Here is a 19,723-nt window from a genome sequence, read left to right on the forward strand (position 1 = left end):
AGATTAGCATAGATTATTTTACGAGATCAAATAACATATAGAAATAATATAACTTTCTATCTTTAAGATACGCACCCAAGTCAACTTGGATTATATTACTTAATCATTTTTTAAATTAAAAATTGCAATCCACCTGCGCTCCATCCAGTCCACGTTTTAGAGAGTAACTTTTCTAGTTTCTTTCTTTTTTTTTACAATTCAGAACGAATGTGGCACATTTCGCCCCTCCCACATTTTGCCCCACAATTATAACGGTACTTTGCGTGTACGATTTTAGGGGTTAAATGTGTGAGGGGCGAAATGTACCACTAAATTTAAGAGAGGAGAAATGCGTGAAGACATCTAAGCTACACACTCTTACCTTCCCTGCCCCGCTGATATCAGACAGGTTTGTGCTGGCTGCCCTGGATATCTTGGGTCTGACCAGCTGGATGTCTGCTGTCCTGCTCTTCTTGTGTCTCTTCAGAGTGTGGGAGAAAATCTGAGACAGGGTAGTCTCGCTCCCCGCAGAGGGCTTGATGGATTCTGAAAATTAAAAAAAGAGGTTTTTGTTAAATAATATTGAAGACACCGTTGAGTTTGGCCTTATTTTTTCTTTTTTCTTTGCTAAACAAGGAGTGTATTAAGCTGGGAAAATGCGTTTCATCGACTCGGAAAAAAGGTATCATTTAAACTTTTGAAAATTTATTCTTTCATCGATGCATGATTTACGCAGAAATTCTTATTATGTTTGATCAACGCCCTTTTGACAGGACTAATTATCTCAAAAGTTTCACATTTTCTTCCAAATTTTCTCCGTAATTAGTGCTGAAAACATTTTTTGAAAACAAATTCAGAATGATTTCAAGAAAATTGGGATCGCAAAAACCATTTAGAGGCTCAATCTTTTTATCACAAAGTTTTTGACAAAATAAATGAAAGATAAAAAAACGAGCATAGCAGGTCTCAATGTAACCTAACCCCCCATGCAATTCCACCAATGTACATCCCCCTTGTACTCCCCCATGTAATACCCCCCTTATACTTACTTAATACATTGACTTGCGCGGAGCATGATGTGGCGCAGTGGGGGGACTGTGCCTTGCACTTGTACTGTCCACTGTCACTCAACACACACTCGCTGATACTCATCCGGTGCTCCCCTGTCTGGAAGTTACTCTCAAAAGCCAGTCTGGGGTCTCGCTCATTACGCCAACACAGATCACCCACTGGAAAGTAAATAAAGAGAGATTTGAAACTTTTTACTCTGATAAAAATTATATGAATGAAACAAAATCACAGTCGCCTAGTAGAAAACTATATACTGAAAAACTGAATTTTTGAAAAAATTCAATTTTTTCAAAAAAAGGTACTCTGCTTTTCTGATGAAAGAAAAAAACTACTGAAGGTGACCTTATCTAAGCTAGTCATAGCTTGGTTAAATCTAAATAATTAACCTTCAGATTAGAACTCTGGCTGCTAGCTAAAAAAAGAAACTTGACCCAAATACCCAAATAGAGAAGTGCAAATTAATTTCCCCCACCGGAAGAGGTTCTCGAGAGTAGATCCTCGCCCTTGAGCCAGGAGACTGAAGTGACTGTCCTGTCCACCACCACTACATCTAACTCCAGCAGTCCACCCTCATTCACCTCCTGGTCCTTGATCACCTTCAGAAACTGCGCAGTGGCTGCAAATAAAGATAAATCATAAAATGTCAATAGTCAAGTTTTCCATAGAATTGATAATGAGTTTTTCCGTATTTTTCTCCAGCGGAGCAATTTCGGTAAATTTTAAATTTACGAAGCTCTGAACTATATCTTAACCCACGAACAACTATAATTAACTGAAGTCTGTTTATTTGCATGCACAGATGGGTGTATTTCTGAGCAAGATTTGTAACAGTAGCAGTTTTAGGGGGGACGCCCCTTCCCCCAGGGATTGGACCCCCTGCCGACCGAAATCTACCCCCATTTGTACTATTTTAAGATTTGTATTTTTGCCTGATTGACCCTCTGGCGCCTCTGGAAAAACGTGACTTTTTAATCACCATTCCCCAAAAGTGCCTAAAAGCGCTTTTGGCCTGCTTTATCCAAAATAAGGGGGTCTTTATAGATAATGTTCTGCGAGCGCTCGGAAAATCAGTTTTGTGGACCTACAAAAAGGACAAAATTTTTGAAAATCCGATGTCCGCCCCTGATTTGAAAGATAGATTTAGACCACAAGATGACTAACTACTATCGTCGACTATCTGCTGTCGTTTGGTCAGACAGTCCCTCTTAATCTGGGCACACTCCCCCACCTTCCCCCCTGACACTGCCTTCACCCACACTAACAAATCTGCCCCTCCCACTGCACCTGGGATACTCTTGGTTGATCCAGAAGCACTGACAGGGGAGGTTGGAGACGTAGGAGAGGTGGGAATTGGAGGTTCACTTCTTCTAGAATTATCTTGGTCTCCTACAAATAAAACCATTTTTTTTTTCAATGGGCAAAAAATTAATGAAGAAGGATAAAAAACAGCCAATTTATTGCTCACACCATTAATGATTATTCGAAATCTCATGTAAAATCATAAAAAGTTTTCTTAAATTATAGCTAAAAAACGAATGAAATCAAACGCAAAAATCAGGCCATTTCAAGACTCGATTCTTGGTAAAATTCATACTTTTTAATTTTGCAATAAATATAGTTTACAGAAAAAAAAAACAAATTCTCAGTTTGCAACATGGAGAGCCGGTTATTGTCCAAGAAGAAAAAAAACAGGTAGTGAATGATGTGATGAAATAAATAAACGAACGCGTAGATTTTTTGTGACCTCGGTAGAATCTACAACAGCTCTATCCAAAAATATTTCACAAACAAAAATGCAAACAAATTTTCAGAGGAAAAGTCTTCAACTATTTCGAATTTTTTCTATAGATTAAGTTTTTTGTTCTTAACACGAGTTTCATTGCCAAGGACGCGCTAAACAAAGCTTTTAAAACTGGTTTGTTTTATTGGAATAAACTCTCAAGAAATTGCTCACTACTTAAATGAAAGTTTTTTAGTCTAATTTTGAGCATGTAGCTCCTTAAAAGGCCCAGTAGATCGCTTTACTAATTTGAAAATTGACTAAAACTAAATTTTTCAATCACGACTGAAAAATGCATAGAATGTTTGTGACATGGTTTTGAGTAGAAAACATAAAAAACACACTCGTGACAGAATTCCGCTCCATTCTCAATGGACGGAACATAAGAGTTCAAAATAAATTTGAAAGAGTTTGATAATGAGCGAAAAAATTGTAGTATTTATGGGTTATATAATTGGCAACTACACTAACATAGCCAACTGAAAGGAAACTGAAAAACAAACAGTTTTTTTTATGATGAACAGTTTTTTTTTAACAAAAATTAGCCCAATTTGAGAAAACTGGATCAACAGGTGAAACTTTTATTTCGCTGGGAAATGTGATAATTGATTTCCATTTTCGAAATTAGAAGTCGATCACGTTTTTTGTGACCTTTACGCATTTGCTGTTCAATAGTGGAGTTTGCCCTCCTCTTAAAAATGGAAATGCAGTGAAATTTAAAAAAAAATCACAAGCCAAACGCGAAAAATCAAATTTGAGCGTGAGCAAACATTTAGACTTTTTCCTGAAAAAAAAACAAAAAAATCAGCAAGATCTATAAAAGAGTTTTCACTAAGTTCATTACATTTAAAAAAGATATCGTTTCTCCGAGTATCTTTCCGTCTTGAATGAAATCGTTTTTCAACTGTTGAGTGTTTTTTAATCTTTCTCAACCAAAAAAGCACGCAAGAGAAATCTGATATGTGGCGACTATCTCAACCAAATTTGGGTATATTTCCATTTTTGTGACATAGAAAGAATGAGCTCGCTTTTGTTAGACCCAAGCCAAAAATGTTTCGAATGATTTCGCTGAATTTTACTTTTCTCGAACAAAAAAAAACTTTCCTCGAACCAAGCCACGTAGATTTTGACCGCATCAAAGAAGTCGGGTATGTTTCGGCTTCTTGGGCGAAAACAGTAACGGTAACTTTTGATCCAGATGAATTTATTGCAGCCATCCGTCACTCAATGCGTGATTAAAAAAATACATTTAGTTGAATTTTTACTGTCTCCCGTTTTTCCGCTGGCATCAAAAACGATGAAATTGAGGTTTGTATTTTAAAGAATGCTCATAAAAATGCTTTGTTTTATTGCAAAATGCCTTAGGTCTCAAAAACTCAGAACAAACTTTTATTTGTATCTTAAAAACTCACCATACATAACTTTTTTTACTGCGTTGTAGCCCGAAGTTTCATTTTTGATTCAAAAACTGCAAAATTAAAAGTTCAAAACAGATTGATGGTGCTGGACGAAAAATGGGAAAGGTTTCAAACATGTTTTAGCTTTTTTATTGAACTTGACCAAATCAGGGCATGTTTCGTGAGTGCTCGACCAGAAGTCGAAACATGATTTTGGTATAACTCAACGCGGGTCTCGAATGCTTTCAATGAAGCTATATGCAAATGTTAGATATACAGCACCTGTTCTTTTTCTGGCCGTAGATGGTGAAAATAAGCCTTGCAAACTGGGGGGTTCGGAGGAGGGGACATCTATGATTTGGACATTGTCGCCTGCCTGGAACCCTGGACCACATGGGTATACAATGCCAAAAATGGAACCAGTTACTGTATCGTCCACCTAGAAAGGTCATTTAGTTTTCAAAGTTATTAATTAATTTTGAAAACTAATTAACAGTTTTATTTTGAGTTAATGAGTTACTTTGGTACATCTGATACGATAAAAGTATGGCCATTTTTTAAACTGAGCGATCATTGAAAAGTCATTATTCCAAATTTAATTTATTTATCAATGATTTATTTTAAATTAATGTGAAATCACACAAATTGTCATTACATTGATTAGTTTATAAGATTTGTGGACATTACCGTTTTGTCCGTTTCCCTAAAAATATTAAGCGTTTAGCTTGACACAACATACTTTGGAAAGAATTTTTGAAAAATGGTATCAAAGTTTGATGTAAGCTTTTGCTGTACAATTGTATCTCTGAAATCCATATAGATGTCCCGTATTGTCAGATAGAGAAGAGACGGTTGGGTTAATTTGGTATTATAGACGGAAAATTTGTATATATTTAACCGTTGAATTACTCTTTTATAGGGTAGATCCAAAGCTTGAAACTCCTTCAATTACAAAATTGTTAAAAAATTGTGTCAAAAACTGAATAATTAAAACTGAAAACTTTGCTTTCAGTTAACAGTAATCAATATATAACTCACTTGGCAGATTCTCCCAGTTTGCGGTAGAGACTGTCGAATCCTGATGCCACGTGACTAGGCAATGGTTCACTCATCCTCGTCCTCCTTTTGGCCTTGGAACGCATGTCTGAAACAAATTTTGTCTCCATTTATGTCGAGACGGATTTATAAAAAAAATTGACTGACAGTTAACTTATTTTTGATAATTTTTGACAGTAGCAGATTCAGGGCGGGCGGGGTCCCCCTTTGTACTATTTTGAGATATCCATTTTTGGCTGACTGACCCTAAATTTTCTAAAAGCGCCAATGTATACCAATTTGGAGGGGGGAGCGCGCGCCGAAAAAACGCGCTTTTTTGGTCAATATTTTCCAATAAGTGCCTAAAAACGCCTTTCTTGGCCTGTTTTAAAAAAAAGGTCGACAAAATTTTCAATTTTTTTTTGAAAATCCGCCCCCTTGAGAAAATCCTAGATCCACGCCTGGTTTTTGAGAATAGCAAGCGTCGCTATTTAATACTCAAGTCAAACAAAAATCAATTAGCAAAGTCAGGGGCGGATCTAGGATTTTCTCGAGGGGGGGGGGGGCGGATTTTCAAAAAATTTTCCAAAATTTTGACGACCTTTTTTTTTTTTTAGGTCGACCAAATTGATTTTTCGAGCTCTCCCAAAGCACTGTTTTGCCCCTATTTTGGCAAACTTTTCTGCGCCGCAGTCAAATTTTTGAAAAAACAGTCAAAAAAGCCGTTTTTGGGCACTTTTTGAAAAATTTTGACAAAAAAATAGCGTTTTTTTTTGGCGCGCGCTCCCCCTCAAAGTTGGTATATATTGGCGCCAAAGGCGCCTTTAGAAAAATTTTAGGGTCGGTCGGCCAAAAATGGATTTCTGAAAAAGTATCAAAGGGGGGACCCTTTGGGTCGGCAGGGGGTCGAATCCCTGAGGAGGGGGCGTCCGCCCCCCCCCCCCGCCCCCCCCCCTAAATCCGCCCCTGAGCAAAGTTCTATTGTAACACGAAATTTTGTTACTTGTAATGAGCTGAGGTTTCTTACCTTGGATTTCTTCGTTGTCTTTGGCTTGTAGAGTCAAAATCTCTTTGACCCATGCTTCCTTCTTGTAGAAAGATTTAGCCTAAACATTGTGATATAAAACTATTATTCATAAAAATCATATAAACATCTTGCGATAGATCAGAAACAATTTAAAGTTTCATCAATTGAATTTTTGGCTATCAGTTTTTACTTCAAGTTTACCTGTATGATAGAGAAGTTTGTAGTGACTTCGCGTCTTCCCATGTACAACTCAAATCTCCGCTTGTCATCTTTGTCCTTGAAGTTAATACCCACTCCCGCTACCTAATTTGAAAAAAATATGAATCACTAAGGAATTGGAAAAAGTAGTATTCAAAGGGAAATGTGTTTCGTGATTCTGGAAAAATAAAAGTTTTAAAATATTAAAATTACAAGAACTTTATACGTAAAGGACAAAAATTTTTTCTCAAAGATAACAATTAAATGTTAGCCCGTAACAAAATTGTTTTTTTTTGAAAGAGTGATTAAATAAAAACAAATGAACTAAAAAAAAACTAATTGCTCAAGCGCTTGACTCTTGTACCTGCATGTGTTTCTTGTAGCAGTACACCGGCGACGCAGCCGGACTGCCCCCACTACTACCCCCTCCACTTCCCCCTCCCCCTCCCCCTCCTCCCCCATGATGGTGACTCTTGCCGTCCATCTTCTTCTTAGTGAACAGTATCATGTGTCGGAATAGGAAGAGGGTCCGCTCTTTGCCCTGGGTGCGGGGTTTCGACTCCCACACTGTGACGTCATCGATCATGATCAGGGCACCCACTTTGTCAAGTCCAAACTGTAAATAAACAAATTGTTTGTTTTTTATAAGAGAATAATTGTTTGTATGCAATATCCGCAATTTTTCTGCGACCAAATATCGTATTAGCCGCTTTTCCGTAAGAGTTTTTTTAAATCGTGGCAGCCAATTTGGACTAGAAATTCTCGAACAGCTATGAAATCTCACAATCCATACACCATTGCATGCTCTTAGATTCACGAACCTTTTAATTTTGAGCATCTATTGTTTTTTATTATATTAACCTATACTTTAATTGAATTGGATGAAACTGCGAGCAACAGTATCAATCAAGAACATTACATCAATTTTCATGCGATTTTTCTCGAAAAATGTGCTCAATTCTGAATCAAGGAATGATAATCACTATTTTTTGTAACTCACAGGACACTCAACAATGCTGTCAATCTGCATGAGATTGTTCGCCTTAGCCGGCAGTTCAATCATCACAGCCAGAGCCCTCTCTATAGCTCCAGTGTCTCTCTTCAGCTTAGAGGCATACTTCAGAATCTCCTTCAGAACTAAGTGGTACTTGGTTATTCTCTGCACTGGTTTGATTAGATAAGTTCCAAGGTCTAGTTTCACTCCTAGGCGACGTAAGTTGTCCTGAAAAAAATGTTGGCTCAATTGACGGGTATCTAAGCTTATGTCGAATTCATTTCGGCTGGGATTCCATGAATGCCCATAAAGTGTCCCTGCTTGGTATTACCAGGCAACAATTTTGGTTTTCGAGACGTTTTTTTAAACAAAAATTTAATTAGAAGACAAAGACTTGGGAAAAAAACTTGGGAAATATTCGTCTGATCTCTAAGAAAGCTAAGAAAACAATCTAAATTTTCCACAAAAAGCATGATTTTTTAGGTTTTTCAGAAAACTCGAAATAAACAATGGTAATGAAAAACGTTTTTCTGTTATGTCGAATAATTTCACTAACGTCGAAGTAGTTTTTGACGACAGTGGTGGATAGGAACTTGTGTGCACTCTCTTTATGCTGGCAGTATTCCACATACATCTCAAACGAGTCTTGCTGAAAAGGAAAAACCGAATTCATTTACTGATTTTAGAAATAAAATATAAGTTATAGAGATGAGAACTGATGATATTATGAGCTACTAACCCAGTTGAGGAAACAGTTGCCGACCTCCTCGGGTTGCATGTTTTTGTACTTCCTTAAATCTGGTAGGAACATTCTAGAAGCAATATTACAAATTATTATAAAATTCTTTTAAATTTTTCCACAAAACTTGCCCAATCGAGTTTGACTATAATAAATTTTTTGATACCGATCATTTGACAAATATGATTTTCCACTTTTTTCTACGCTCGCCAGTGTAACTTAAATTCTTCTCATGTTCTTAAATTGTCTACTTTAAGGTTTTACATTTCCTCAGTTTAGTTCCCAAAATTATGTTATAACCTTTCCTAGCAGGAAAAAAGTTTCCGTTGAACTATTGAATATAGATCTATGGCTCTCACGTGCTGTTGAACTCGTATATCTTATCCACATTAAGGAACAGTCTCTGCTGTGCCCCCTTGTCTCTCAACACAGAGGGGGCGGAGGGGGACTTGATGGCAGGCATAAATTTGTCCACTATCGTCTTCAGATCACTCACATACGCCTCCTCAGTCGTGAACAGTTCGTGCATGGCCATCCTGGGAGAGAGGAAAAAATGAGTTGACTGCTTAAAAACGTATGGTAACTTTTATGCAGACATCTCAAGGCAGTGATTATCAAAACGTAATCATTCTTTGAAAAGTTCAAGAAACAAAAGCAAAAAACTTTAAGTATTTTGAGACTCACTGACAAAAACAAACGCGATTGACATTTTTGACATTAGTTAGTCAGAATAAAACGAAATCAATACTACTAGACGCAAAAATAAACAACCTTGAGTCGCAAACAACTGCTCTGCTGGACAAAATTATCTCATAACAAGGATAGCCGGTTACTGTGCATGTAGCACAGAATGTTCCGACCATAGTCTTAAAAAGGACACTTCCTTTTTTTCAAATTAATGCTGTTTTTTTTTCTGCGTGGTGTGATAAATGAACCTGAACAAAAAAACTACAAGCTAACAAACTAGGTTTATTCGACAGTCACAGTAAAAAGCGCAAACTGGACAACAGTTGTTGAAGAAAAATGACTAGACAAAGAAAAAAATCATAAAACAAATCAAAAAAGTTATTTTTTCATTTTTTACGCTGAAATGTTTTTGATCATTTCTGAGTTTTTGATTCTCAAAATGGCGTTAGTAAAACTCCAGAAACTAGTTATAATCGATTAAAACTAAAATTAAGCATAAATAGGCTATTGTAAGCGGCTTAAATTAAGCGGTGGAGGTGAGCGGAATTTCAAAACAAATTAGAAAATTTATTAACCTTTTTTTTAGGTTGACTAATTTTTTTTTCCGAGTTAGCTCTCCCAAAGCACTGAAAAAACCTTGTTTTGGCCAATTTTTCTGCGCCGCAGGCAAAATTTAAAAAAAAACAGGCCAAAAAGGAATTTTTAGGCACTTTTTGGTAAATTTTGACCTAAAATCCAGTTTTTTTTTCCGGCGCCCGCTTCCCCCTCAAAGTTAGTAAATATTGGCGCCGTAGAACAATAAAACAATTTTTGTTTTATTTTTTTTTTAGATTTTTTTTATTGGCGCCTTAAGACAATTTATACGGTTCGTAAGCTAGAAATAGTTATCTCAAAATAGTACAAAGGGTGTCGAATCCCAGAAAAAAGCGTCCCCCTAAATCCGCTACAGCATCCACCATCTACTTTTGTTACCTCAGTTTGTTCTCGGCTGTCTCGTCGTTGTTCTGCATACTGGCTGACGGTGATGATGATGATGCGGTGGATGTGATGAGTAGATTGTGTGCACTGGTGGCCACTCTGCCTCTGGCCAACTGGCTCCCACTGCTTCCATGCACACCACCTACTCCAATCTGAGACACCTAAAACAAGGAGGTCGAACTTAAAACAGCTTTTACTGGAATTCGTTTCTAAGGCCCAGACGCGCTTGGCGCTGGATACCACAATAACACTTGATTTGACTGAATGTTGTGTTGTGTAGGCATCATTTGCAACTGGACTTAGTAGCTGAAAAAATGTGTAGATAAATGTGTCCAAGGATTTCAGAAGCGATAGTGAGCTTATGAATGTAATAAAACAAACCTCAGATCAAAAAAGAAGTTCGTTTAATAAAAAAAATACTAAAAATTAAAAAAAGAAAGGCAGCAGTCTATTATTCTTTGATAGGTTGCGACAATAAAGATGGATCCACTATATTTCACACAAAGTTGTTAGTTCAATTTTTTTAAATAGTTTTGGACTCAAACCTGTTTTTTGAGAGTGTTGTGAGCAGCTTCTGAACTTTCTGAGTCAAAGTTCCAGGAACCAGGCCTCTTCAGCTCAATAGTGTCCAGCACTTTTTCCAGAAAACTCGAAGGAACCCAGCCCTAAAGACGCAAAACAAGTTTCAGTAACCGTTTCAATACTAACTATCAGATATTCCTGGTTGTTATGCTCACTCCTTTGAAATGAACACAAAGTTTCTCAAGTCATAGATCAAAATCATCTGAAGTAATCTCAATTATTGTGTTTTTTTTTCTGTAGTAGTTTCAAATATCTCCAAATTTTTCATGCTTATGCTGTAGGTTATATCGCTAATTTTCATTATATCAGAAATTGAAGAAAAAAAATGGAAATATGAAATTTAAAATAGCGATAAAATACGACTCACAATTCTGACAGGACTGTTTTTGGACGCCTTAGTCCTCACCATCCACTTATTAGCATTAGAATTGTCCAGCACTTCCACAAACTGACCCTCGCTCAGCCAGATACTGTCATCGGGGGAGGGGGCTCCACTGCTGCTACCTGTAGTCCCTCCCCCTGCCTGGCCAGATGAAGATGCCGGTTGGTAGTTGGCAATCGACCGGTACAGCTCGAAGAACTGAAATTAATCCAGTAGATTTGCTTTTTTATGCCTATGAAACTAATTTTATAAAAGTTTGCAAGTTGTTAACTTACATTTTCATCATTAGGTTTTTCGAGGGGGATCGGAATATCTAACATAAATTCAAAATTTCCGCGCTCGCCATTAACACTATCAAGATCCCATTTTGTTAGCAATTTTTGAAAAACCCTGTCGCAATATTTTGGCGCGCTTACCACTCAAAGTTACAATTGATTGGGTTTTTTTTTATTTTTGTGCTTCCAAACTTCTATAAACATTTTATGATTGTCACGAAAAACTAACGCAAATCTAGAAACTTCGTTAACAGGGCAAGTAATTTATCAGTAATCGTGGTTCCAAAAAATTCTTTTTGAAACAAGAAGTCAGGTGTAATTTATTTAAATATAACGGAACGTTTAATCTGCGTTCTAATAGCAATTGACTCTGATGTAAACTTAAAAAACCAAAGAGTCTAGCCGTAAAAACTGTAATTTTAGCTTCTTAAAACTTTCTTGAAAAAAAGAAAAAAACTATCCGATATATAATAAAAAATATATCACCAGTTTGATATGATAAACAAGGATAGACGGTTGCTCCGTTGATTCTCACTTAATTTTAAAAACTACAAAATACAAAAATCTTTTTTCTTAAACCATTTATTGGTCAAAAATTCCTGTTAATTGTCCTAGTCAATGACCTAAATGAAAAATATTAAGACGAGTAGTCATAATATGTAAAAAACGTACAACTGAAAAACAACTTAATGATTTGGAGAGCAGCCTTTTTTCAAACTGAATAGTCTAATTGACTCTGAAAACAGAAGCTATGCAGACAAATTTTCCTCAACTTTAGGAGAATTTTTTAATTGTTTTTCAGAATCCTAATAACGACCAGAAGGCCTCCAAAATGCGTTAGCACTTGACCTACTCAGATCAGTTTTTCTCGAAACTGAGAGAACTTTTCGATTAAAATTTTTGGAATCCGATTGGAATCACGAACAATAGTGCTTTAATATGGTACTAAAGTTGACCACGTACGAGCTTGCTTTGAGGAAGTCTAATTGGGAAGAAAATAACACACTCTTCATTTTGTTTATTCCTACCCTTTTAGAGGATGAACTCCACTATACGATTCGTATGGCGGCGGGGGTAGCATTAGGAGGTTGAAACATTGAGGATGACGTCAGATAAAAAAAATAATGGAAAAAAGAATTAAATATTTACCTCTCCTGAAGTTCTGTCATCCGTCTCGCTGCTCGCTGAGTCATTTTGATTCGCCTTTCTCTTCCTTATATGGTTCGGATACTCTTTCTCATCCCTACCAGATGAGCCCCCTCCTCCACTTGCTCCTCCCCCCTCCCCAATCTCCGACATCTGCACATCGGGTACAGACACTGAAGAGTTTTCAGCCGAGTCCCCCCTTTGTTGTTGGCTCTTGGGGGAGAGTTGGAAGTAGGATGAGTCTTGAACATTCGAGGGGGAGGTGTTGTTTTTGTTGAGGTCTTCCACACTTTTCAGGATGTAGGCAGGTACACAACCCAGCTGAAAAAAAAATAAAAAAAATGAAGACATACGTTAGAAAAGTGGCAAAAGGCATTCGTTTTTCAGATAATCAGAACGAGTATTTGATCCCCTGCCATAAGAAAGATAAGGTTGAAGTTTTATGTATCTCATTTGATCTGTAGCTTCATGTCTACCGCAGCTTGACCGAGTTTAGCCTCAAAAATAACACAATGATCAAAAATTTACACGAAAACAAAAAAAAACAAGATGTCACCAAAAAAATTCAGTCTAGAATGCGAAGAGTTAATACCAAACCAAAAATCCGAAGACGGAGTCAACAGCATGTTGATTGATTCTATGTGGTATGGAGAAAAACAGTTCTTACTAAGAAAAACGACAGAAAAATTGTGTTCGGTTTTGTCAAAAAAGTCCAGTAAAGTCAAACAAAGTCAAAAACGGACATCGCTTGACTAAAAAAGTCAAAAAAGGACAAAAAACGCGGGAGCAATTTCGTTCTGTTAACGCGTAAGCGACGACATAAGCCAACTTAGAAAATGTTCCTACCTGATCTGAGGCCTGCTGTATACGATTAATCAAAACAATACTATATGCTAATTTGTACCTATTTTTTTCACTTTTTGTATATTAAGTCATTGAAAAAAAAAAGTCGGAGCATTCAAGGCGTCGCCCTGATGCGGGCGGTCTTCGTACGTTATAGACGCAAAATTCAAAACTTTGTCCCCAGCGATTATTTGCTGCAAATTCTAAAATATTTGCTGCTGATTTGTGCTGCATTGACTTGTTTTTGACAAACTTAAAAGAACTGGACCACTAGAACGTAGTTTTTTTTGTGCTGGAAATTCTATAAAGCAATATTTACACTTGAATTAGAAGTAAAGCGCTAATTTTGGCGCTGATTTATAACGCGACTTGTCTTTTTCCTCTTAGCGAGCTAATTAGGATTTGAACTTACGAAAACATAAAGCTGAAACGAAAACTTTTTTACTTTTTTTTCGGAAAAAATCATACCGCCTAAACACAAAACTCAGTGTGCTCAAAAACATTCAATCAGTTGGTTTCTGTAGAATTGCTGATACAAAAAATCGGGACCCGTCAGACCCTTGGGGGCAAGTGATAACGGTCCCCGGAAGTGTAAATGGCCCTGTCAGATCTCAGAAACTAGCGGCGGTATTGGGCTCAAATTCTAGTATGTTGAAGGCCTAGTTAAGGAAAGCTTAAGTTTGGAACCCCAGACCCCTAAGACCCCCACTTCCTGTTTTATGCCCTAAGTAAACAAACCCACTCCTAACTTCCGGAAGTCGTTTCTCGGCCACCGATGAGCGCAGGTAGCTGAGACTTGGAGGGATGATAGGTAGTGGCAAGATACATCTTGTACTATAATTTGAACCAAATCCGGCGGTTGGGCCGGAAGCTATTAGCACTTGAAAAAACACCCCCTAGACCGGAAATAGGCAATTTACGCGAAATGATGAAAGTTGACATAATGATTTTATTGCGGCAACGGACATAAAATACGAACCCCGAAACAAGACCCCTCGTGAGTGAAAAACCTCCGGCGACTCCTTCCGGTGTTAATAGCCTTTTTCCAGAAAAAAAGGATAGTGGACCTTAGAAATGGGATAAGTTGTGAAGTATTAATGGTATATGAATGAAACTTGGTAGTTAGGACCCCCATAGGATTCTAAACCCAAATTTGGAAGTTTGACCTCAGTTGACCCCTGGGTGATCTTTAGTTGACCTTTGGGCGTTTGACCCCAAAATTGTAGGAAAACCCAGAGATTAACACCGAAAAGTGGCGTATTCCACAGCCTAACCCCTGGAAATGAGAATGGGTCACCTTGCTAAAAGTTGGGGTGAAAATTTATATTCTGGGAACTGGAGCAGAAGCTGATGGAGATATATCTCTTACATTGCAACCTTGGAGTAGTGGATTTAATTCAAAGTGGACTTGGTAAACGTTGGGTTCAGTTTAGCTTGGCGAGTGATCTAATAATAGCATTTCAACTAGACTAAAGAAAAGTAGTCCCAGAGGAAATTGATAATAATAGAACCGTAGCACGAGAATTAGGTCTCCTAAATAGTATGTACAGACGTGGAATTTACTTGGCTTCCCGAAGGTGACTTTTTGGTTTAATTTGACACCTAATAGACGAACTACCTTCCCCTAATAGCTAGAAGGGCGGGATTGGAATATAGTAAAGATCGAAACTTTAGATGCTTGGAATGATTTAGCTACACATGAGAAGCGCCTCCCCCTACCCTTGGGAGATCGGAACAACGTTAACGGGATAATTGAAATAAAGACCTTGGGAGGATTACTGGGTAAACAAAGCATGGTTTAGAGGTTAGTTGAACTCGGGGGCTGAAGTCACTGAGTTCAGGAATTGGTTGATTAGAATCGTATGATTTTTGTTTGCTTGGTCAAATTGTGACAGCTACCGCATACCGGGTATTTAGTAAGTGTGAAAAGATTGATAAAAGAAACCAAAGTTGGCACGTGGCAGGAGTGACAAGGGGAAGGATATAGCCTTAAAACATGTGCGGATGGGTGATTTAAGCGGATGTCAGGACTGATAGGGAATGGCGTGACTTAACTAAAACTAAGTGTCAAGAAAGATAAGGAATCGGAGGGTACCGGAGAGCCTTTAAGAGTCAGAACAGTGTTAGCTACCATTAAGAGTAGCTAGTTCTCGTCAGAGAAGAGAACAGTTGTTAACTACTATTGAGAGTAGTTGGTTCCCAGTCAGAGAAGAGAGCAATTGATACTGAGAGAGAGTATAGTTGGTTCTCCGTTAGTTAGAGAGAACAATTATTGCTCTTTTAGTCAGATAATTGGTTCTCGGAGTAAGAGACCAGTAGATAGTTAGTTCTCATCAGAGATTCTCTGGAGAGAGAGAGAGAGAGAGAGAGAATAGTTAGTGTTAGTGGAGTTAGTTGGAAGTTCACTGCAATTAGGCACTTTGACCGATAAATCGCGGACCCTTTCCTTTTGACTTGATTATTAGATTATATCCTGGCCACTCAGAGCCTCCTGTAATTGGACATATAATCATCTAAATTAACTTATCATTGGAAATTCTTGCGATTGTATTGATTAGACGAGACAAGACAGCCAAAGAGCAAATCACAGAGGGGCAAGCAACATAATACAATACAGAATAGTTGCCACCAAAATAACCCTTTCGGGATTGTAGATAGCAGTGAATCTCGGTCGCCCCACTGAATTCACTGCCCATGGGACGAATTTGCGGTGTCGTTAGGAAAGAGAGAACGAACCTAGAGAAGAAATCCCCTAGATCTACAGTTTCAATGATTTAGTTTTGAAAAACTAGAGCACGGTAACATTTTAACTCTGTTAAACAGGATCATAAATGTGAAGCTTTTTTAAAGAATAAAATAATCACTAGACATAGACGAACATTGACAAGCTAACAGGAAATACTTAAAGGAACAGAGTATTGTACGCAGTTTCAAAACGTTTCAAGTTATCAAAATATGTATTTTTCAGCGAACTCGATCTCCACGTTAAAAAACTGTCAATAAAACTTTTTGATTTTGGAACAGGGTCGAAAAGACAAAGTGGGTCCTTTGGGTCGACAGGGGTCGAGCCCTGAAGAAGAGGGCATCCGCCTCCCTGAGCCGCTTCTGATTTTAGATAAATGACGATCTCAAGAAACCAATAAATTGCGTTTAAAAAATGTTGTCATTAATTTTTACCAATTCATTTGAACCTGCGTTTTTATTTACTGCACGGGCGTGAATAAACTAATTGTCTTTGTTTGATTAACAAGTTTATTCAATCAATAGAAGCCTCCCCACCTCTACCATGATAGAAGTTGAAATAGACCACCATCGAAAGAGTAAACGCGCCCCCGGTAAACAACCATCCGACCCAGGGCACAATAAGCGACCATCCAACATTGGTCTCAGTACCTTCACTGTTGGCAGACATCAAGAGGATATTAGCCAGCACAAGGCAACACCAGTTTATACAGGATAGAACCTATGATGTGAACTTATCAGAAAGCGACCCAAAAAGCGAACTTATCAAAAGTTTTGTGCCTCAGCAATGTACATATTCTGGGGCGGTTCTGAGATTTTCTCAGAGGGGATATTTACAAAAAAGTGGAAAATGGTGTCAACCGTTTTTAGGCCAACAAAATTTATTACCAGAGCTCTCGAAAAACGCCATAAAAACCATAATTTGTCAAAGATTTGTGCAACGCAGGTAATTTTTTGAAATAATAGTTCAAATTTGCCGTTTTGGGCTTTTTTTGGAAGAGTTTGGCCATAACATCGACTTTTTCGGCGCTAGTTTCCCCTCAATGCAGTATATTTTGACTTGAGAAAAAGCTTAGTGTCGGTCGTAAACAGCTGAAAAACAGAAATCCGCCCCTGTATAAAAACCAATCAAGAAATCATCAAAACGCAGCAAACAATCTAGACAAAAACAATTGCTACTCTTTTTGATCGCATTTTGTTATTGTAAATTGTTGTGGTGTTTCTGAAAATAACATAGTTCACAACCATAGCTGTTAGACCAAAATAGATATCGTCAATGAAGATTAGAGCCACCGTGACAGCTATAGTAACCAGAGCAGCTATATACCCAATGATATAAAAAGCTCGGGCAGCTTTAATTTGATGAAGATCGACAGGTATATCTTTTCAATTGAAGAAAAGGAAACTGAGATAAGACAAAAACGATGTGCTTTTTTTAGGATAAAAAACGTATCAAGATTTTATGAGCTGTGAAGGGTTAGAAGATGAAAACTTAAATAAGAAGGGCCTTTGGGTGGTCATGGGGTCGAATCCCTGAGAGGAGACGTCCGCACTCCCCCCTAAATCCGTTCTTGCGTCTTGCGTAATTTCCTTCTTCGCATATGAGTTTTAAAAACATGTTTCCAATCTTTCCAGCTCAAAATTTTAGCTCAAAATAAACAAAATTCTCAAATTTAGCCTTCTTATATTTGGTTTATGGTTCTTGAAGGATGAAAATTGGTTGTCTTATTCTCAGCTGACTATTTAGTCTTATCTCAGCATCGAAAAAAACAGACCAGGCTGGTAATCGCGACAAATGCCATTCAAACAATACTTCCAGAGTCCAAACTTGTAAGGAAGTCCGTTCTCAAGTGGGTTCACAAAAAGTGCCTCATTACCATTGGCCATCAAAGCGAATATAAACCCGACCGCTAACAGAGGAAGAGTAACAAAAATTAAAACTTTTCGGGTCTTTTCCGAAGGCCGCTTGCCCATTTCCGTAATCTTTTAATAAAAAACTTTGTAAAATTGAGTGTCTGTGTGTGAATTGAAACTGAAAAAATAAAGTTGCATGAATAACACGTGAACAAAGTTAAGTTTCTTATTGATCATAAGTTTTTGTATGAGTTCAGTTCGAGTTTCCACAAACTTTTCAGCAAAGGAGCATACATTTTTGAGAAAATGTGAAAACTGATATACACTAGTGGACAAAATTAAGCGCAAATTCAGAATTTTACTCCGTAAAAAAGCCTGTTTTCAATGTACATTTTGTTCAACATTTCTTTCAACATTTTTTTTTACATAGACTCAGACCAAATGATTAGAGTTACCATCAGTGAAAGTATCAATATTTGGTTTCAATGACTTACCAATGTAATTCGGTTATGAAAATGCCAGTTTTCCTGGTCTGCGCTAAGTTTTTTACTTCGCGTGAATAAGTAACAAACTTTGAGTTTAGTATAAACTTCAATCTGATTGTTTGCATTTTCTCGCTGAGAATGTTTCACGTTGCAAGAACAAATTTTATACTCCGCTTAATCAAAAAAGATGTCAATACGATGCAAAAGTTGCAGATGAGTAAAACTGGCAATTTCAGAATTAGATTACATTGTTAAGTCATTGAAACCAAATATTGATACTTTCGCTGATAATAACTCTGATCATTTGCTCATGGTCTATGTAAAAATTTTTCTGAAATTTGAAAGAAATGTTGTTCAAAATGTACATTGAAAACAGGCATTTTACAGAGTAAAATCTTGAACTTGCGCTTAGTTTTGTCCACTCATGTAGAATATTATGTAAAGGTTCAATGAGTTTGCTCCTTTTTTGGAAAATTCGATGCAAAATGCGATTGTTTTATATTCACTTTTAATATCTGTTTTGTATTTGAAAATTTAAGTTGTAAAGTTTTCAAGACTTTCAAGCCATCAAGGGAACGGATGACCAAAATGTATAGCAGTGAATTACAATTGAAAAACAAATCGTAAACTTAGCCAATTATACTTAAAACGATCACTAGGAAATAGGTTAAATAAGTTCAAATAAATTTATCGAAAAAAAGTTTCGCTAATACGTAAAATGATACGTTTATTAGTATTTGGCGCGCAATATGAACCGAGTAGTCTCATTTGGATGTTCAAAAATATGAGCAGGTCAGACCAGTACTTCCATGTGACAACAACTGATCTTCATTACGAGGCCAAACTGTGCACTGGATAGGCGAGCAATTTGGTGTCTGTAACTGGTGTCTGGAATCATGAGACTAGTCTTTAAACTTGTTCAGAATATAAGTAGATTCCACTGATTTGCGTGGTTTCTGCACTCAAGTACGTGTAATGTTTTTTTTTTCGGCACATTTTGCAGATTTCGCTTACATTTTGCGGATTACGCCTACAATTGCAGATTCTGTGACAGCGTAAACTTACTATACTAATAAAAGTATGCTTGATTCTGGATTTCACAAACTTTTCTGGATATGATAAATTTCGTTACAAGTTCTGAAAATCAGCTTGCGGATTCCTCAAAATTTCGTGTCTTTTGAGCATATTGATCAGTTTTTTTCATGTTTTCGAAGATCTCGGCCAAATTAGGGTGTGTACTGACTTTTTGGCCAAAAAAACTCAACTTTGCTCGACCCAAGCCAGCTCTGTTTCAATTATCTCGACGAAAAGAAGTGCGCGACTTTGTTCGACCTAAGATGTATCTTTTTCCGACTCCACCTCAACCGAAAAAAAATGCGCTCGTTTTTTTGACCCAAGCGAGATTGGTTTGACAGTCTCGAACGAATATTAATTAACATGCGCTATCCAAAACCAAAATTTTTGTCTTGTGCTCTCCGGTTAAAAACTCTCCGGGGCTAACTTTTCCTAAATGAGATCTAAAATAGCAC

General features: G+C 37.3%; 1 protein-coding gene across 1 annotated transcript in view; it reads right to left on the minus strand.

Moving 5' to 3' along the window:
- Positions 1–361: 361 nt before the first annotated feature.
- Positions 362–19,723, minus strand: part of LOC134853498 (muscle M-line assembly protein unc-89-like) — a gene marked incomplete at its 3' end in the record, with an annotated part of 73,412 nt that continues 54,050 nt past the window's right edge. The window contains 18 exon segments of the mRNA XM_063869498.1: positions 362–525; positions 1,029–1,208; positions 1,523–1,666; positions 2,212–2,436; positions 4,510–4,666; positions 4,915–4,930; positions 5,266–5,371; positions 6,290–6,368; positions 6,491–6,592; positions 6,852–7,103; positions 7,488–7,709; positions 8,038–8,130; positions 8,221–8,293; positions 8,580–8,756; positions 9,880–10,046; positions 10,431–10,550; positions 10,835–11,047; positions 12,274–12,591. Coding sequence (XP_063725568.1) covers positions 362–525; positions 1,029–1,208; positions 1,523–1,666; positions 2,212–2,436; positions 4,510–4,666; positions 4,915–4,930; positions 5,266–5,371; positions 6,290–6,368; positions 6,491–6,592; positions 6,852–7,103; positions 7,488–7,709; positions 8,038–8,130; positions 8,221–8,293; positions 8,580–8,756; positions 9,880–10,046; positions 10,431–10,550; positions 10,835–11,047; positions 12,274–12,591 — 2,808 coding nt within the window.

Source organism: Symsagittifera roscoffensis, chromosome 8 (genome assembly GCF_963678635.1).
Source record: "Symsagittifera roscoffensis chromosome 8, txSymRosc1.1, whole genome shotgun sequence".
Taxonomy (NCBI): domain Eukaryota; kingdom Metazoa; phylum Xenacoelomorpha; order Acoela; family Convolutidae; genus Symsagittifera; species Symsagittifera roscoffensis.